This window comes from Lontra canadensis, unplaced genomic scaffold, assembly GCF_010015895.1.
Source record: "Lontra canadensis isolate GAN:19392208 unplaced genomic scaffold, GSC_riverotter_1.0 scaffold72, whole genome shotgun sequence".
In the NCBI taxonomy this organism is placed as follows: domain Eukaryota; kingdom Metazoa; phylum Chordata; class Mammalia; order Carnivora; family Mustelidae; genus Lontra; species Lontra canadensis.
In genome coordinates, this window is record NW_022631066.1 from 2,844,410 (window position 1) to 2,863,745 (window position 19,336).

Here is a 19,336-nt window from a genome sequence, read left to right on the forward strand (position 1 = left end):
GAGGGCAACTATCCAACCTTTCTGGGGCTTAAGAAGATACCTATTCGGGCAGCTGGGTGGCTCAGTGGGTTAAAGCCTCTGCCTTCAGCTCAGGTCATGTTCCCAGGGTCCTCGAACAGAGCCCTGCATCAGGCTCTCTGCTCAGCAGGGAGCCTGCTTCCTCCTCTCTCTCTCTCTGCCTGCTTCTCTGCCTACTTGTGATCTCTGTCTGTCAAATAAATAAATAAAATCTTAAAAAAAAAAGAAAAAGAAAAAAAGAAGATACCTATTCTACCTATCTGAGCTGTTAGAAGAAGCTAATTTTTTAAGAGATGTGAAAACACTTAGAAAAGTAATTATTTCTGGGGCACCTGGCTGGCTCTGTTGGTAGAGCACGTGACTCTTGATCTCGGGGCTGTTAGTTCGAGCCCCATGTTGGGGATAGAGATTACTTAAAAAAAAATTAAATCTTAAAAAATAATAACTACTCCTTCTTTCATTCTATTTTAATATGTTCAATATCTGCACTATACTAAGCATTATGCTAGGCATGGGATTTACATTTTGTGGAGTAAACAGAAACTAAATCATGACAACTGTAATGAGTATCATGAAAGAGAAATATTAGGAGCAAGGGAAGCATAAATCAAGAGACTTAACTTACTGAGAGGGCTCAAGGAAGGTTTCCCTGAGGAATCAACATCTAAACAGAGCCATAAAGAATGAGTAGAAATTAATTAGACAAAGAAGTACAAAAAAAGGTTCTATTCAGAGGAGCAAAAGCCATGAAAAAACATTGAAACGTGAAGAGGAGTTAGGAAGTAAATTTAAATAACTTTTCAAAAACATTAAATTGTCACATTAAAATATAACCCACACAAACTTACCATTTCAAAGTCCCACTCTTATAGGGTCATCCATAGATTAGATTTTTCTTTTTTAATCATTATGTTTTTCCCTAAGAAAACAAGAACATCCTAGCCCTGGCTATATTATAAATGTCCATGTAGGAACAACAGTTGGGAACACAGAATAAAATTCTGAATGATCTTGTTTTTAGGACATATTTTTAGGTGCATACAAGTTCAGAATTTTTAGTTCCCTCAAATATTTTCCGCTGAAGCATATGTAAAACAAACAAACAAAATATAAAACCCACTATCCCTATCTTTTAAAAAAAGATCAGTACTTTAATTATCATGCATTCACAAGTCCAAGATTCCTTTTATATTCATGAAATTTAAATAGCATAATTGGTTAAGTTTTTTTGAAGTTGCTCTACTAATTATCTTTTCAGTTTCAATATCCCTTGGAACAGTGGGGTTTTGTGAGAGAATCATGGTATTTGTATCTATCGGGTTATGTTTTTAAATATATTATAAATGCTTACCACAGACTTTTCCTTCTCAGCAAACTGAGGTGCTAAATCATTAATCTGAACACTTTCACCCTGCCCCAGACACATGTAACTTAAGATAATTTTGTGTCAGTGTACATTATTTTCTTGAATTGTAAACTCATTAAATAGCCTAAATTTGCAAATTAGCCTCAAAGAGATGCATATTTAAAGGGTTATGCAGTTTTCTCTATCCCTACTATTCTAGTGCTTAGCCATGTTTTTTGTTCTATGTTTTATGTTAAATATTACAAAGTGTTAATTTAAATTTTACCCCATTTTTTTTTACACAAACAGCTGCTTCAGAAAGTTCATTTTATATAGCTAAACAGTTTAAAAACAAATTTCTTGGACTTTTTATATTAGCTTATTACAAAAGATTTTCTAAACAACCTAGGAGAGCCTGATTGTCCAATATGCCACAAAACATATTACTTACATTTTATAACTAAACAATCACCTCCATTTGCTGAAATTCTACAATGCTAGAAGTAATAATGTATTACCTCTACTATTTACAATGTGTTATATGTATTACTGATTATTGAAAGAGGGAATGTATCAAAATTTATTTTTAAATAGCTGCAAGATGTAATGGTTTAAGAGTACAGGGTTGGAGGGTGCATCAAGAGATTTTATAACAAACACTAAACTTTTTAATTCCTGTACATATTTGATTTAGAAGGAGTAAAACCTCAGTAAGAAACAAATAACTCTAGGTTATAGACACATTGCACACTGTTTTTTCTAGTAACAATTCTGGCTGGAAATCAAACTTCTTTTTGTCCAAATACTCTGATGACGATATCATGCAATGCTTTGTTTGCTTTAGTAATTACTTTGGGCATATGTAATAAAGCAAATATTCTTATTAGCACATCAAAAATATAATGGACAAGATCAAAGATTTAAAATGAAATAAAGCTCCATTGATAATTTTCACCTTTGAGGTTCCTTTCACAGTGAATGACTTAAAAAAATTCTTAACAAGTGAATTACTGATTTATCATGATGCCTATACGGAGAATGTTTTCCCCCGATCTTGGATTCATGATACATTATTTATTAAAGCAGTTTATTCGGGGAGATAAATGAGAAAACAAAACAAAACCTTCCCAGGTATGCAGAGAGTATGTCAAAGTCAGAAATAAAATGTATTGGTATTTTATGTTATCAAAATGAAGTCATCTGACTGAAAAAAAAAAAACTTGATCATAACATATGTGATGCACACATATTATGGTTCATTCAAAAGTATTTTTAAATCCATGTTGTTGTTTTTTTTTTAGGAACAAACCATTTCAATAGTTTATAGGCTATTGAGTTTTCATAACAAAGCTGAGGGATTATTCTAATCAAAAGAATACACTGGAATATTCATTAGCTATACCTATTTAAAATTATTAAAGGAGTGCTTAAACTAAATCTAGATAACATGAAATATGTTGAAATAAGTTCCTCAAGAAAAGAAAAATCTTAGCATTCCGTCAACATTGGTCAAGTACAGACAACTTCAAAACATTGTTATATCCCTTTTGTATTCAATTCCTTCATAAACCAGACCATAAGTGGAAATAGGTGGCTATTTAAGATGTCACATGTAGGTCCCTTATACTTTGGTGATCACTTAGCCTAATGGTTTGGATTGATAAAATTCCACAATACATTCTACATTGTACACTTACAGGAAGAGATAACCTGTCACCATTATACTAAAACATGATATCCTGTATCTTAAGTGTTACTTATACCCCCATACTACAGTATCAAATTTTTTTTAAATGTCAATCATTCCCCCCACCTTTTTTTAAGATTTTATTTATTTGAGAGAGAAAGAGAACAAGTAGGGGAGGGGGCAGAAGGAAAGGGAGAGGCAGACTCCCCACTGAACAGGGAGCCCAATGCAGGGCTTGATCCCAGGATCATGACCTGAGACAAAAGCACTGAGCAACTGAGCCACCAAGGTGCCCCTCATTTTCCCCTTTAAAAAAACTGTTTTAGGGATGACTGGGTGGCTCAGTCAGTTAAGCGGTTGCCTTCAGCTCAGGTCATGATCCTAGGGTCCTGGGATCGAGTCAGGCATTGGGCTCGGCAGAGAGCCTGCTTCTCCCTCTGCCTGCTCTGCCTGCTGTTCCCCCTGCTTGTGCATACTCTCTCACTCTCCTTCTCTCTCTGTTAAATAAATTAATAAGAACTTTAAAAAAGTTTTAGTTTAGCTGTTTACCTATAGTTCAGAAATTAAATATTTGTAAATAATAAGTGCCCATTCACAAAAGCCGTTGACAAGTAGGACTGAGTGGGGGGAAGAACTAAAAATTAAGTGAAATTAAAAAATGTAATATGGGGGGGGCGCCTGGGTGGCTCAGTGGGTTAAAGCCTCTGCCTTCGGCTCAGGTCATGATCCCAGGGTCCTGGGATCAAGCCCCGCATCGGGCTCTCTGCTCCACGGGGAGCCTGCTTCCTCTCTTTCTCTGCCTGCCTCTCTCCCTACTTGTGATCTCTGTCAAATAAATAAATAAAATCTTTAAAAAAAAGTAATATGCTCTAATAAATTTATATTTGCTCTAATAAACTTATACATACGAAACACTGTGTCCAGCACTGTTCTGGGTAGTTTGGGGAGTATATATCCATGCACGTAAGCACATACATACATGCAGAAGAAAGGTAATTAATCCACATGAAACAACTGCAGAACAAAAGATGATCAACATGTAATTTCCAAAAGGAGAATAAATTAGTGATTGTCCAGGGTTAGGGACAAAAGGAAGGTAAGTGTGGTTATAAAAGGACAATAAAAGTGATCCTTGCAGTAATGAAAGTGTTGTATATCTTAACTATAGTAATGGTAGATACACACAGGATAAAACTGTATAGAACTAAACACACACACACACAGGTGAGTACAAGCAGAACTGGGGAAACCTGAATAAAATGGATGGATTTTTATCAGTGTCGATATCCTGGTTGTGATATCATGCCACAGTTTTGAGGTACAGAGGAATCTCTGTATTATTTCTTACAACTCATGTAAATCTATAATTATCTCAAAATAAGTTTTAAAACACGATTATCAAATACACTTTTTATAAATATGCTTCCTTCCAAGAGAAACATACAAAGAATAAACACCAAAATCCCTCTCAGCAACACAAAAAATTATCATTTAGGTGCAGTAGTAATTCTCCTCAAAGAAACCAGAGTAAACATTATTTCTAAACATTCTTGCCCTGCCAATGTCCTTAAATTTCTTTTAATTTCGTGTTAATTTAAAGGAGTTTTAAAGATTACAAACTATAAATTGAACATTTCTTATGACACAGTAGTGATGAAATGCTGCCTTACTTTGAGTTCAGATGGCGGTGGAATCGTCCTTAATCCCCCATTATCTTCTCCATCTGTTTATGTTAATTGATAAGAAGCAAATCACACACTCTCTCTTCCTCTTTCTAGAGTATGCATGATTTCGGACTGAGGAGGGGGAATGACAGCACCATAAGAACTTCTAAAGGCTAGCACTTTACCTACTTTGAATGTCTTAGAAATTATTCAAGCAAATCTTTGCCCTTTCACTAATGCAAGGCGAGAAATAATGTGTCAACCGCTTTGGAATTCCTTTGGTGTGAGGAAGTCGAAGGTGATCAAAGGCAGGGTGACAAGCCAGGGCACCCGGATAAAATGGGTCTGATTAAGGTAGATTCTCATTCACGTAAAATCACTTCCAGGCAATTCTTCTGGCCTTAACTTTCAACTTGACACTTGTCTGGTTGCGGTAAAGATGGAAATAGGGATGTCGGGCCCCTCTCACACCAATCTGGAAGCTTCACCCTCTTGACCTCACACCCAAAAAGATCCGCCAAAAAGGATGATTGCTTCCGCTGTCTCCGCGGTGGATTGGAAGAACTTAGGGACGCCGTCCTGCCGACGCCACCCTGCCCCTGTCCAGAAGCTCAGTCGGCTGGGGAGCGGGGCGACAGCGAGCGGGGTAAGGCCGGGCTGTGGGGAAGGAGGTAAGGGGCGAGACGGCTGAGCACCCGGGGTGGCTAGGAGCCCGAGGTGCAAGACGAGGCCGGGAAGGGCCGGGGGTGCGGAGCGACGGGCCAAGCGGCGCCAGGGGCCCTGAGCGACTCGGAATCGGTGCGGACTCACCCGCGTTCTGCAGCGTCTCGATGTTTTGGGGTCTGGTTGCCAGCTCCGCCACCATCTGCACGAACTGCGTCCGGGCTTTCTGGTACTGCTCGAACACTGCGGACGAGACGCACGGAGGAGCAGGCGGCCCGGTGCCCCCGCGGCTCCCGCCGCCCGCCCGTCGAGGCGCCGCCCGCCCCGGGCCTCACCTTGCAACACCTGCCTCTGACTCATGGCGCCGGCAGCTCTCGGCCCGCGACCAGCTCGGCGCTGAAGCGGCCCGTCCGCTCCCGGCCTGCGAGAACGCCGAGGGGGCGACCGCGGCGACCACTCGGCCTCCGACGGGAGCCGTTTCTCTCTGTGTACCCGCGTCTCCCGGGCAACCGACCGGAACCGGAACGCGACCGTCTCGCGGCAACGGCCAGTCCCGGGCGTGACGTCACGGCTGCGGCACCCGGCGTCGGGCGAAGGCGGCCAGCCCCGGGGGATGTCCGCCCGCGGGGGCTCCCGAGGCGCGCCACGGTCGCTGGGCTGCCGCGAGAATCGGGCACCGTCGGTCCCGCCGGGCATACGGGGCGTCCGCCGGGAGCCTAGGGCCCTTTGCAAACCGAGCCCGCACCCGCGAAGTCTCCCGGCGGCGCCGTGGACTCGGTCCCTGCGAGGGGGAGCTCCTCCTCATCCCCGGAGAGACCCGTTAAAGCGCGACGAGGCTAGCAAACGACGTCAGTGGAGTCGTCTTGGCTTAGACGGCCCAAAGACATCTCCCATAGCACATGGTGTGATCTGAGAGTAGGCGCTGTCCATGTCATCAACGCCGAATGGGTTTCCCCTTTAATCCAGCGGTCATGGACCGGACAATTCTGGTTTCAGGATTCCTGGAGGGTGAAGACAACTATACTCCTAACCTAGGCATATTGCTTTAAAAGGATTTAATAAGCACTCCTAGAGATTCAATGAGAAAAGTAGACGGGGAACAATATGGTATATGTCCTGTCTTCCCTGACTTTGTTCTACCTAACCACCAACTTTGCTTGTTTCCTCACTTCTGTGATTTTTAAACATTTGTCCTTGTCATTTAAACTTAAGCTTCATTTTGTTGCTAAATGACATTTCCAAAAGAAAGGGAAAGAGAATCTTTACCTGGTAAGTTTTGATTCACATTATCTTAACCAGACTTCCTTGTAAGTTTAAATTTTTACCCAGAGTCTTTTAACAGAAATTAAGTACTTCGTCTATCACCGGTTTCTAGCTTGCCTGAAAACTATACAAATGTTTCAGTGACAGGTGTCAACTTTAAGTGTTTCTCCATCAGAACCTGCAATTCCACCAGGTGTCAAGGGAATAGATAGCCACAGCTGCCGCTGAGTAGTGCCAAGACAGGAAAGAAACCTCTTGATATCTGTTCTTCAGTAGAAGGGAGTATGCAAACTTAGCTGGTTCTCCTATTTGGAGTGAGTCCTATATAATAATCTTTAAGCTCTCACTCTGACTTGAGCTCTCTGATGAAATCCTGATATTTGGTGGAGCCCCAGATAGTTGGGGAATGGACCAGCAACAAAATAGGGGAGTAAGTGTGTTCACTCAGGTCCCTGCTACCCCTCAGAACAGGTGCATGTCTTCTGCTCTGCAGTTCCTTTCCCTAACTCCAAAGTCAGAAGTTTCACACGATGATCTCCACATTTCTCTAAGGAAACAGATCTTTTAAAATTAAAGTTATTGTATGTTCCCATTTAGAGATGTAGGGGGAAACAGATTGAGCAAGTAATTAAAGTGGCAAATAAAACCTTCATTGTAATTTTGTTTTCAGTTCCTTGTTGAATAATTTTTTTAAAAATCCCCTTAAAACTAAGAGGTTCCATATTTGGTTTCAGTCCTTGAACAATTCACACTCCTAAGTTACCCAAGCTGTCATTCTTAGTAATTGCTTTACTATGATTTTCTACTTTAAAAGTGTTGAGATAGGAGCTTGATAGTGGAAAGGATGTCTAAACCTATAAACATATTACTTATACAGGTATACTTATGGAATGCTGCAAAGTTTAAAAACCTAAGTTCAAAGATATATAAACTTTTTAACAATAGATTCTGAATATCTATCATTAACAATGTCTGTGGGTTAAATTGTATTCCTTATAAAGCCTATAGGGTTCCTACTTTATATCTGAAATTGGACACATTAAAGAAGCCAGATCTTTGCTCTTTATTCTAGCTTTTTTGGGGAAAAAGTCTTTAAAATTAAATAGAAAATGCAACAGAATGATTATAATACATATAATGAATTATCTTTATCAGCAACTCAAATACAAAAAATGGCAGATTACTTTTACTGACAAGAAAGTCAATCTATATTTTCTGACCCACTTTTCAGCTTACTAACTTCAAAGTAAAATACCATTCTGTTTTACAAAGTTAATTGAATGCCCCCATGATCACATATACAACTGTAACAAGTAGTGAGAAAGAAAACTGTTCAAAGGGATATTTCAGGGTTCTTTTTAAAGTGCTATTTAAGATTACTATTCTTAAAGTACCAGCTAACTTTAAATACAGATATACAATGTACTTGACCTATTAAAATATACATTTGATTGAGGATGAAACACATTATCTGAACAAATTGCAAAAGTGTTTCTATAAAAGATTTGTTTGGAAGACTTTGGCTCCTTTTGTAGAAAGCTAGCCATGTGTAACTTTAAAATCACTTTTGCATTTAATTTTTTTACTTATGAAAATTAGACTTTAAAAAGGCAACATTTAAAAAGCCAGTTTAAATATCCTTTTCTACTTCTCTAGAAATCAGGTTTGGGAATTCAGAAAAATCTCATTATCATGGGAATATATTTTACATATGCCTAAAAGAAATTTTGTTAATTTTACCATACATGTATTTTTTTCTTCAGCTTCTAGCTGAATATTAAAAGTTAAGGCTTTGCATGTGCTGTTAGATATAAACATACACATTTTAAAAATTGTTGAGGTGAATCAAGTCTATATATATTCCTCTATCAAGCCAAACACATATTAAGTATCAAAGTATGCCAGACACTTGGCTGATAACAGAATGTGCCTGTCTTCTAGCATATGAAATCCAGTGGGAGAAAGACATGTAAACAAAGTACTAATTCATTCAACAAGTGTATACCACCGCCTGCCCGTGTTTTAAGAGTTATAATTGCTCTAAACCATGTAAGTGCGTTGGAAGCAAAGACAAGGGACATAGGGTAACCAATGTGAAGAAAATGAGAATATCTACATCACTTGAATAATAAAAGGATTCTTGTTTTTGAGAAAAATTAGCTGGGTTTTATCTAGATATGAAATCTCCTTTCCTCCTCCCCCAAAGAATTAAAATATAGTATTAGCATTTAAATAGGCATTCATTTGGCAGTTGCATGTAATTACTATTTAAGTTATAGAATACAATAATCACTTTGCAAAAAACAAATCTAAAATTATTGTAACAACTCCATATTTGCATACTTGAATTAAAAGTAAAAACACTACATACCCCATAACCAAATTAGTGGACTCAAAACATTATCTATAATGATGAAAGCAAACATATGACTCTTAAATGTTGCTTTGGCACTCTTTTGGGGAGAAACATCAGGATTTTGCATTTAGTTCTCAGCAGACCATTCATTTGTGCTATCAGGTCTGTCAGCTGCAGAAAAGACTCCAACAGTCCTATCCAGGAGGGGAAGATTAACATTTCTATGCTTGGGTTGTATTTGTCTTATGTCCTATTCTTCGTTTTTCAAGTCTTTTAAAATAATTTCTTTGCATTTTAAACTTTAAAGTGCTTACAGTTTAGTGTTAAGGTCGATAAGATGTTAAGATGACAGTAATGGAACTGGCCCAAAGTTCTAAGGATACACCTGTACATGTCTTTCTTTTCCAGTAATTCAATGGATGCAAAGATTGAACTCATCTTTTCCACTCTCAAAGTAAACCATGATTAGGGGGATTCCATACACAAATAATTTCGCTTCCAAGGGCACCGTATAGGACAAAGTGATTGATACTAAAAATGGATGCTTTTAATGTAGAATTCTGAAATAGGCACTGGGACATGCATTAAAAAAGAACAAATTATTGCTGCTTGGTGTGTGCGCCTGTGTGTGTGCGTGATGTGAATTTTTTTTAAGGAAGTGAGTTTTCCTTAAAAATTGTACCCAAACCCCGCATCACCAGATAGAAAACTCTAAGCACCCTGGCATAGGTATCAGCCACCCCCCCCCAACATGCGCCCCCCCCCCCATCTCTAAAATCTTGGTGTTGTTGCACTTGTCTCAGGGAAGGTAGATACAGTTCTTTCCCACCTTTTTATTAGCACGGGCTACAGTAGACAAAAATGGAAAGTGTCACGTAGGAAACCACCCCAGGAGCCCACCCGGCCTGCATGCGGTCCAGGACCTGGGAAGATTCGGCCCATGCACCCCTCAGGTGCGGGTCCAGCCAAGGCTGCGCCGCTGCTCCGCCAGCCAGGAGCTGAAGGTTTTTGGCTGGCACCGCATAACTGGACACAGGCGGGTGGACGCCGGGTTCCCCGCTCGACGGCGCTGGTCCCAGCAGGCAACTGTATTCAGCGCTGATGGGGTGTTGGGTTCCCAGGGGAAAAGAAAAATGCAGTACTCCGGGACGTTCTCGGCTTTTCCTTTAGTCCCAATTTCTCTAACTCCAAAGAGCCCCTCTGCTCGGTTTCTAACGAGGGAGGGGGTGCCGGGAACCGACTGGGGCTGGGGTCAGGCCGTATTTTGGCTCTGAAGCCCTAGAGGTTCCCGCCGTCAATCGCTGAGATGGGCAGAAAAGGGGACGCGGGGAATCAGGCTCCGGGGTGCAGGCAGGAGGAAGAGGCGGGGGCGTCCCGCCCGAGGGCGCGAGTGCGGAAGCGCGGCGCAGGCTCCGCGCGGCTGCTTCCCTACCGCGGGGCCTCCCGGGGCCCGCTGCGCGCTCCGCGGCTGCGAAGCCCAGGGGTGCGAGCGACGTGGGGGCGGGGTGGGGGGAGTCCCGCTCTGTGTGCATCCTCACAGCTCCGCGGGCCGCGGGCCGGGCTATCTTGAGGGAAGGGGTCGCGGGTCCAGCAGAACCGGCGTCTGCGGGGGGGCAGGTTGCAGGAAAAAGAAGGCCTCTATCCTTTCGTTTTGCTTCCCCGGGCCAGGCTTCCAGCAAGAACCGCACCGCCACACAGGCTCTCACGGAGAGGTCCCGGCCGAACCTCCCCGCGGCGCGGCTGACCCATGTGCCAGGGAATGGTGTGGCCAACTCTCGGGGGCCTGCCGGGAGCGGGCGGAGACCCGAACCCCGGAGCCGAGGCCCCGCAGCGCTGGCGCAGCCGGAAAAACTCGCCGTGGCCGCTCCGGTCGGCCCTGCTTCTCCCTGACTTTCTCCTACCGGGAGTTCTACAGGGAGTTCCCCCCGCCCCCGTTGGTGGGGGGAGCGAGGACGTTCGGACTCTTTTTGCCACGAATGGGGTGTGGGAACCCTGCAGCACCTTAGTTCAGCCAGCTCCCAAGAGCCCGTGGTGCAGGCCAAATCCCAGAGGCGGGTGGAAGAGCCAAAAGCTTATTTGGAGGGGGGAATAGCCATACCTCACTGCGCATGTGCGAGCCTCATTTTTTTAAAATTTTTGACGTCATTTTGTTATATCAAGTCCGAAGCCAAAACTTCTTGCTCATTGATTACTCTGAAGAATAACTAACTCTATGCTCTGACCCCTCAAAAATACTGCAAAAGTAATGAGAGAAAAAGTTCAAGTTTTCTGCTTTTACAAAAATGGCATAGGCTGTTTATCCACTCTGCCTGTCGGTTTCCCCCACAGAGATTATCAGAGCCGAGAGTGAGCTCCGCTAAAACATAGACTAGGTTGTAAGACGCGGTGGCACAGCATCTCATTCTTTAAGAGGAGATAATTGCACTAAAATTTGCATTCTCGTTAGCCGGAGTAAGCTATAAAATACAACTCCTGTCATCTTATTTCTTGATATTCCAGAGAAAAACTGAATATTGCTAAGGCTGGGTTATTTTAATTTGCCTTTTACTCAAACGTTACCCCATATTTATTTTTAAGTGAAGAATAAAGGTTTCATATGGATAACCTGGAAGATTAATGACTACCTATATGAAGAAAATACCAGTACCTTTCCCATTAGCAAGACAAAAAATGAATTATAAAGAAATGCTTTTTATTCTAGGAGTGAATAGAGCCTCTGGTGAAAGAATATGTGATTGCTTATCATTTTATAAATCAAGAGTAAAGTTCTTGGAAGTTTACAAATAAATTTAGAAGTATACAAATAATGCCAGAATGTTTATGGCCAAATCCCAAATAGAAACAAACTGACTAGCAAACTTTTGGCTTAAAGAGTGTCTTGCAATACTATGGACACCAAATGGGGACAGTGAAGATAGAGACTTCTTATAGCACAGTTAGATTAAAAAAACATTGATTTTAAAAAGTGATGCTTATGCATGATGCTTTAAATGTAAGGCAAGAACTTAGAGTGATACCAAGAAACTGGTATCAGTTATCTTTGTGGGAAAGGATATTCCCAGAACCCACTGCAGACCATGGTAATGTAGAAGACTTGTATTGCACTAGAGTCTCTCTTTCAGTTTAGAGAACCTATATGAATTGGGTATATTAAAGTTCATGAAATACATTTTTAAGTCTATTTTAAAGAATGCTTGTATTATTCTGTTTTAAACTTACTTTATTGTAATTAATTTCCTTAGGGGTGTTCTCCAAAGTTATAAGAATTTTAATAGGTGAATGAGTAGAATGAGCATTTGGTAAAAGTGAGTGGGGTCCTTTGCATCTCATAACCTTTTTCTCCAGAGAAAAAAAATGTCACGAGGCATATTTAGAAAGAAGCAGCTGGTAAACACATTTTCCCAAGCTTACTCTGACCAAATTCTTCAGTTACATTAGAAAACAAACTGTAATGAATCATGTTCAATGCAAAAACACGGTCCTGAGTTAATTACTGATAATGTTAATTGTCTGACTCATGAACTAAATGCTTTCTAAACATCACTTTATCTTCCCAGTATGATTTACACTTAAGTATTTTGGTAGTATGCTTACTAAACTTAGGGTTTCTCCCCCACACCCAGAAGGTTGGGAAGGAGTCAAAAATTGTGTGGTAAGATTCTATAGAAATGTAACCGATTCCAATAAATAGTCCTCTGTACGGAAGTACATTATGGAAATGACGTGGTTGTCAGACCTAATTGCTTGGTTTTTGAATCCTCACAGAAGAAATTCTACAGCCTTAGGGGTGTAGACTCAAAAGCAGCATTCCTGGTTTCAGTTTAAATAAAACAATGAAATCCATCATTATTCAAGTCAATAGCGATAATTCACATGAATATGAATGCACTTTGATCTTATCCTTCAATTCACTGAAAGACACAGTTGTAATGAAAAAGGGAGATAATCTCTTTAACTTGGTCCAGAGCAAGATGTTGGAGCTTTTCTTTCCTGAAAGACCGTAGAAGGGAACTTTCCACTAAAGCCTTGCTTTCCTATTTTTAAGGTGGTGGTGGGGTGTTTGGGCAAGCTACAGGTCATTATGTTGCCTCCAGGAACCAAGTAGTGCTAACTTTCTTCTTTGAAGTAAACTGTCTTATTTAAGAACTTGACATTTTGTGGAGCTTGAAAGTGAACCCCTTTTAAAACATCACACCTAAGAGTCATTTGAAGACGTGTGTTGATTTTTTACCATCTTTTATTTAAGAACTTGACATTTTGTGGAGCTCGAAAGTGAACCCCTTTTAAAAATCATACCTAAGAGTCATTTGAAGATGTGTGTTGATTTAAGTTTACCATCAGATATGATTAAGACATATTAACTATTTTCAGTATTTATTAAAGCTGATTTAAATTAAAAAGGATATTTCAAGATGCACTGATTGCCTTGATAGATTTGCAACATCCCATACTAGCCCCTTAAGTATTCCTGTTGAATTATGAAGAAAGTTAATGTCATGCTTGTGCCATATGAAACTATGAAAGCCACTTTAAAATCTCATCTTGCATATGGCTATTTAACCAATTCTTAGACACTTTAGTGGGAAAATACCAAAGTTACTAGTTCTTATATATAATTTATTATTTTCCTTAGAATTCTGGAAACATTTGTCAGATAATTTTAGTACAACCTACCACATTTGAAATAAATTAGGTAAAAATATGCATGAATGAGAATATATGATTAATGGCCCTAGCTTGGAAAAATGTTAAGCTTTTTACCGAGTTCATTAAATGTATCCAAGCTTTATAGTAGTTATTAGTAATTTTTTTTTTTAAATAAGGGTTGTCGAACTTCTGGAATCCTCTAGAAATGTAAATATTTGTTGAGTTGTGTTAAAAGGACTCTGGGGCACACAAAGATTTATAAGCTAGGTGCTTGTCCTCTAGGCGCTTTAAACTTAGAAATTTCAGCATATCTGTGATTTACATGAAATTTTAATCCTTGAAGAACACTCAGCTAACTTAATGACTATTCAAAGAAGGGACAATTATCAAGAGTGAAGAAATGTGGCAATGCACATATTTCCCAAGTTATCCTACTAGCTAAATAAAATACTGTGCTGGATACCTGGATACTTTGAAGATTTTTTTTTTTTTCAATAAAAACCTGTTTAAAACACTAAAGTTTCTTCTAAAAAAAAATTAAATCAGTGTCCTAGAACCTCAGATATTAGGAAAGGCAGAAAGATTCCTGAGGGTTAAGGTCAATCTTTTTTTTTTAATACATCACAACACTCTGTTTACACTGCCAAGAGCTGATGTGGTTCGTCAAATGAAATGAACAGAGGGAAATGCTCCATCCACTTTTGCATAACAAGTAATTGGACGTGATGTTGGAACAAACGCTAAATACTCGTGGTAGACAAAATAGACCGAAGATTGTAGCGTTTTCCTGTGGTTCTAACCCAGAGTAAATCCACTGTTAACCAAGAGCAGATAGAACCGTAAGCTCTTCTTTGTGTCCATGTTACTAGAAAAGGAGTGGGCGTCTTGCCTTGACTTCTTTCTTTACCACCATCCTTATTTCTGACGTCAAGAAAAGCTTTCTACTAGACTGGCCATTGACGAAGCATTTCAGCTCAAGTTGGGAGACCAGGGCACCTGGGGCTGGGACTAAGCAAAGCGCCCCTATCTCGGGGGCTCAGGTGCCTGTGCAGCGAGGCGCGCGCTGCAGCTTGCTCTCCAAGCCGCCCCTATTGTCTGCGGTGGGGGCAGGGCCAAGCCAGGGGAGCTGGCTTTTGCTCTGAGCTGAGGGTACTGGAGGATGAGGACCCCGAGCGGGGGCGAGAGATGTCAACGAGGGCAACCCCCAGAGTTTCAAAAGCTCGACCCCGAGGTGTACGAGGATGCAGCGGTACCAGCGGCTGCGGCAGCGGCCCTGCCTGCGGATCGCCGTCGTGTGGTTGCTACTGGCAACCGAGCCTCTGCCTAGTGCGCAGCCCTGCAGCCCCTGGAAGGAAGGTGGCTAAGGGGAAGCCGCTGCGGCGCCGCCGCCACGCCGGCTCGGCAGCCCAGAAGGCTCTCGGTCCCGCCCGCGTCCTGCGGTCCCTTCGGGCTTTGACCGCAGCTGTGAGGCACGGAGGGCAGAAGGGCTCATCGGTTGGGGGGTGTCGCTGCCTCGGAAGCGTCAAATTACTGGCGCCCTCTGTGAATGCAACACGGCAGCCCAGGCTCGAAGACTGGTTTCTTCAGTCCGCCGGGGAGGGTTGGGGGCGCGCGGACTCTGCCGAGCGGCCACCAACTGCTTTCCAGGCCGGAGTCAGCCCTGCTAGCGCCCCCGACCCCAAGCCCGGCGGAGCAAAGGGCTGCCGCGCGCGCGGACTCGCCTCGCGTTCACCCCTTGGCCCTTTGTTCTCATCTCCGGAGGCGCCTCACGCTTCGGGGGCTTTTAAAGGAAACCCTCGAAGACCCGGCAACCCTGGGAGGGACCCCAGGCCTCCTGGCACTCTACGGATTTGTCTAGCTTTCCCGGCCCCCGAGGGGCTCCGGGGAGAGCTGGAAGCTCGAGCGAGGGATCCTAACCCAGCATTCCCAGAGGAGCCGCCTCTCGTCGGGTGGCTTCCTTCCGTCTGGGCCCGGGCTCCTCACGCCCGAGAGGTGTGAGGCGGGAGACCAGGGCCCCGATGCCCGCCCGCGAGAAGACAACGCCCGTCACGACCGCGGGAAAAGGAGATTCTCCGCACCGGGGAGAGGAAAGCCGCGGGCTCGCAATCGCCCCCGTCTCTGAACAAACCGGGAGGAAAACACCCCTTTAGGTGTGCGCTGGGCTCCGTCACGCTTCACTCCAGCCTCTGGGCACGGGTGGAGGCCGCTGTCGCCCCGAGGAAACACCCCCCGCCCCGGGTCGAGGGGCGAGCGGAGCGGCCCACCGGGAGGGGGGGGAGGGGCGTCCAATGCCCCGAAGGGGAAGGTTAGGGGAAATTTTGAATTTTTAAAAAGCGCGGTTTAAAAATGACCCTGCCACGTTTACAAGCCAGTTGTGACGTTCAGCACAACGTGCTACTGAAATACCAAAATCCGCCACCAAATGGCGGCTCCTGCAGTCTGCTGCGCTGATAAAGAGGACTCGCTCGGCGTCGCCCATTTTAGGCCGCTTTCACTTCTCTGCCGTTACCCCGACTACCCTTCGCAGGTTGTTCCTTTCTCTCCCGGTTTTCGGGTAGCCAGTGGGAGGCCCGGGTCAGAGAAGCCTTTATACCCTGGGGGTCCGGCCGGCGCAGTCTCTGTCGGAAACCGGCTGCGTCCCGGCGTCTTTCAGAGGCGACGTGCCAGCCGCGAACCGCCAACCGCTGTCCCCGCCGAGGGCGCGAGGGCGCCAAACCTCCCAGGTTTGCCTGGCCCCGAGACCTATTTAGGCGTCGCCTTTGGGTCTTCAAGGTGTGGTCCTTTGCCCAGATCTTGAGGTTCTTGCCGCGAAGCCACCCCATCCTGGACATCCTGGACACTGTCACCCGGCTAAGACCCAGGGGACTGGAACCATCGGCCTTCCCCGTCACCGCCTTCGAAGCGCGGCCTTCAGGAACCTTCAAGATGGCAGCTTTACGTTTTGTTATTAATTTAGTTTGCAGTCTATCCAGTAAAATCTCAAACTGCAAGGACACCTCGTTGCTGAAGGAGAAAGGGCATAGGGTTTGAAGCGGGAGGAGGAGGAGGGGCAAAGCAAGGACGCGCGTCTGCGAACTTCGCGGGCGACCGCCCGGCCTCCCCGGACGCGGGTCGGGTCCGTCCCGCGCTGAGCTCGAGGCCCGGGGGCGGTCGCCGAGTCCCGCGGCCCGGCAGACCTGCCGATGTCTCGCCCAGTGGGCAAGGCTTCGGCAGGAAGGTGGCCACCTTGTGAGGCCTCGCGCACCCCACTGTCGCCGCCCCTTGCCGCAGGTTCCGACTTTGGAGAAATGACGTCTTTTCGCCGCTTCCCAAGCCGGTGGGGCCTGAGAATCTTGCTTTCAAATTTGGCGGGATCCGAATCCGCCGAACCCAGAGCGGCGCGAGGCGAGCGGCGCACGCGCAAAATGGCCTCCCGGCGCCCCACGGCCTCGGCTCGCTCATAGGGCCTGGCGGAGCCCCCGCGGCGCCGCGGCAACCGAGGTCTGGGCTGTAGCTCTTTACACTCCTCCGAGAGCGGCTAGTTGAAAAATAAGGACTGGGAGAATGGCGGTTTCCTCCTTAACGTGCCCTTTTGGTACAGGCTCCCTGACCGAGAAGACAGCGCGGCCGGGAAAGGGAGCTCATTTTCTCCGGGCGGTCGTCCTGTGCCCTTTCCGCGAGGCACCAGAATATAAGAAGACTTTTCTTTCTCTTTTTTTTTTTAAGCCGCTGCCCATCCCACCCCAGTCATCCTCGCTCCCCGCTTTTTCTTCCAAGCCGCGCAGTGCTCTCCTGTCTTCGGCTTTGTTTGGGTGTCTTCCACTTTTGGGGGCATTTAGACCAAACACTGTAGTTTCTGGACAGATTTCTCAATCTCCAGTAACGTCTTTATCCATCTCGGTAACGTTCCCATTCGCTCCATCTCAATATTCCACGCGCTTCCCGAACATCCTGGTCCGCAGCCTTCCAGAGTCTCTTCTCTCAGTTTGAGCTCTAGCTGACTTAGGGGGCAGAATTGTGAGCACCAAATCGGCACCGAACTTGAAAGCATGTTCTCTGTGAAGTTGGATTTTAGGATGGCCCAGCAATCAGAGCAAGAAGTAATATTTTTACTGAAATGTAGGTGACTCTGAGGGAACGACACCTGCTATTTTTGAAAGCTCTTTCTGATAAGTCTCTGGAAGGTATATTTTAAGAGTCCAGAAGAATGGTAGTAATTTAACTCATTGGAAGTTTTACTGAGTGCTTACTGTTTATTTGGAGGGTTAAATGAAATTTCGGGATGAGTTTTCCACATGCGGTTGAACTTCTTCAGAAAACTCACAAGGATCCTAGAACAGCTTTTGCAGTGATAAATGACTTGATGTCGTCGACTTGATGAAGACAAGGTTGACAGTGAAGTCTTCATGTGAGAACTCTAGAAATTGCACACTAAGAAAAAGAAACTGGTGCAAATAAAGGAAATCCGTTTCAAGAACCAAAAGAAGAAGAAAACGTTAAAAAATTAACTGCGGAAACAGGAAACACTCTACTGCGTAAACATTTTCGGAGACTTTCATAATCAAAACTGGGCGATCTTGAGATTTGCAAGCAGATCCACAGGCTCAAGGTATTCGCGGGGTTATTTCCCAAATCTGACTTACTAGGAGATTCTAACATGTGATACTTTCTCTTTCTTGTAAAGACCTTGAATTCTGTGGTCCCAATTTAATACAAGGTTTTATTTGGGATGAGTCAGGATTTTTTTAGAGCGATCTTAGAAATAACCACGTGTTGTGCTATTCATTTTATACTTGAAGAAACATCCTCAAGTGAAATGACGCTATCTAACCCAAAAGCCTTATGCAGGAGCTGCCTTCTGTGCTCTTTGCATATCAGATGTCTTTAGAATATATACTGTTGTTAAATAGGATCTTCTTAAATGTAATTTCCTCAAGACCTTAGCTTTGGATAGAATGCAAGGAAGACTGCGTGAGGGAAACAACCACCGTATTGCAGAATATGATGTAGCCTCCATTTCATAGAGGCACTAGACTAAATCAGAATTCCCAACTATCATTCCACAGGCAATGAGGGAAAATAAAAAAGATGTATTTACCAAACCTTTAAAATATAAAAGAAATGGAAAAAAAATAACCAAAACCCAGTTCCATCACCCCAAGATTCTAAGACTGGGTCCCAAATGGATTTTTTGTAAAATTAAGATCCCATCCCCTCAAAAGATGACCATAAGCTATTTTTTTTTTTTTTAAAAACCGAACATCTTCATTTCTTCTTGGCCGGTGTAAAGTAGCATTTCACATGGGTTCCTATTGAGATTTCACAATAAAACTTGACCTTGATAGGCCTATACCATGTGTCTACTGAAACTCCAAATATTGGGGAAAAAATACGAGGAAGTGATGTAGGAAAGCCCCTGCGAGTTTACTCTGCAAGTTGCATTGTACCTCCAGAAATCCTAACATCTGCATGGATGAAAATGGAAACGAAGCAATATGGTTGGTAGGTTAAGTCAACTGGAGGGCAGCTTCTTTTTTTCCCACTCAGTGCAATTAGCGGCCGGCAATTTTAAAAGCAAAAAGTACTTGTAAAGAGGTATGCATGTGTAAAGCAAGATAGATCGCTATTTACACAACAGTAACCAGCCCCTTTTTTGCATTTAAGCTAAAATCTGTGAAATCAATTTAGGCATTTTCTGTGGAATATTTTGTTGG

The 19,336-nt window shown here is 43.7% G+C and overlaps 1 protein-coding gene across 2 annotated transcripts in view; it reads right to left on the reverse strand.

Moving 5' to 3' along the window:
• Window positions 1–5,879, reverse strand: part of SPAG6 (sperm associated antigen 6) — a 61,970-nt gene extending 56,091 nt beyond the window's left edge. For both annotated transcript variants that reach the window (XM_032880829.1, XM_032880828.1), the window contains exons 1-2: window positions 5,713–5,879; window positions 5,525–5,620 (exon numbers count right to left, since the gene is read on the reverse strand). In XM_032880829.1, the coding sequence (XP_032736720.1) occupies window positions 5,525–5,620; window positions 5,713–5,737 (121 nt within the window). In that variant the 5' untranslated portion in view covers window positions 5,738–5,879. The remainder of the gene's footprint in view (window positions 1–5,524; window positions 5,621–5,712) is intronic.
• Window positions 5,880–19,336: the final 13,457 nt, after the last annotated feature.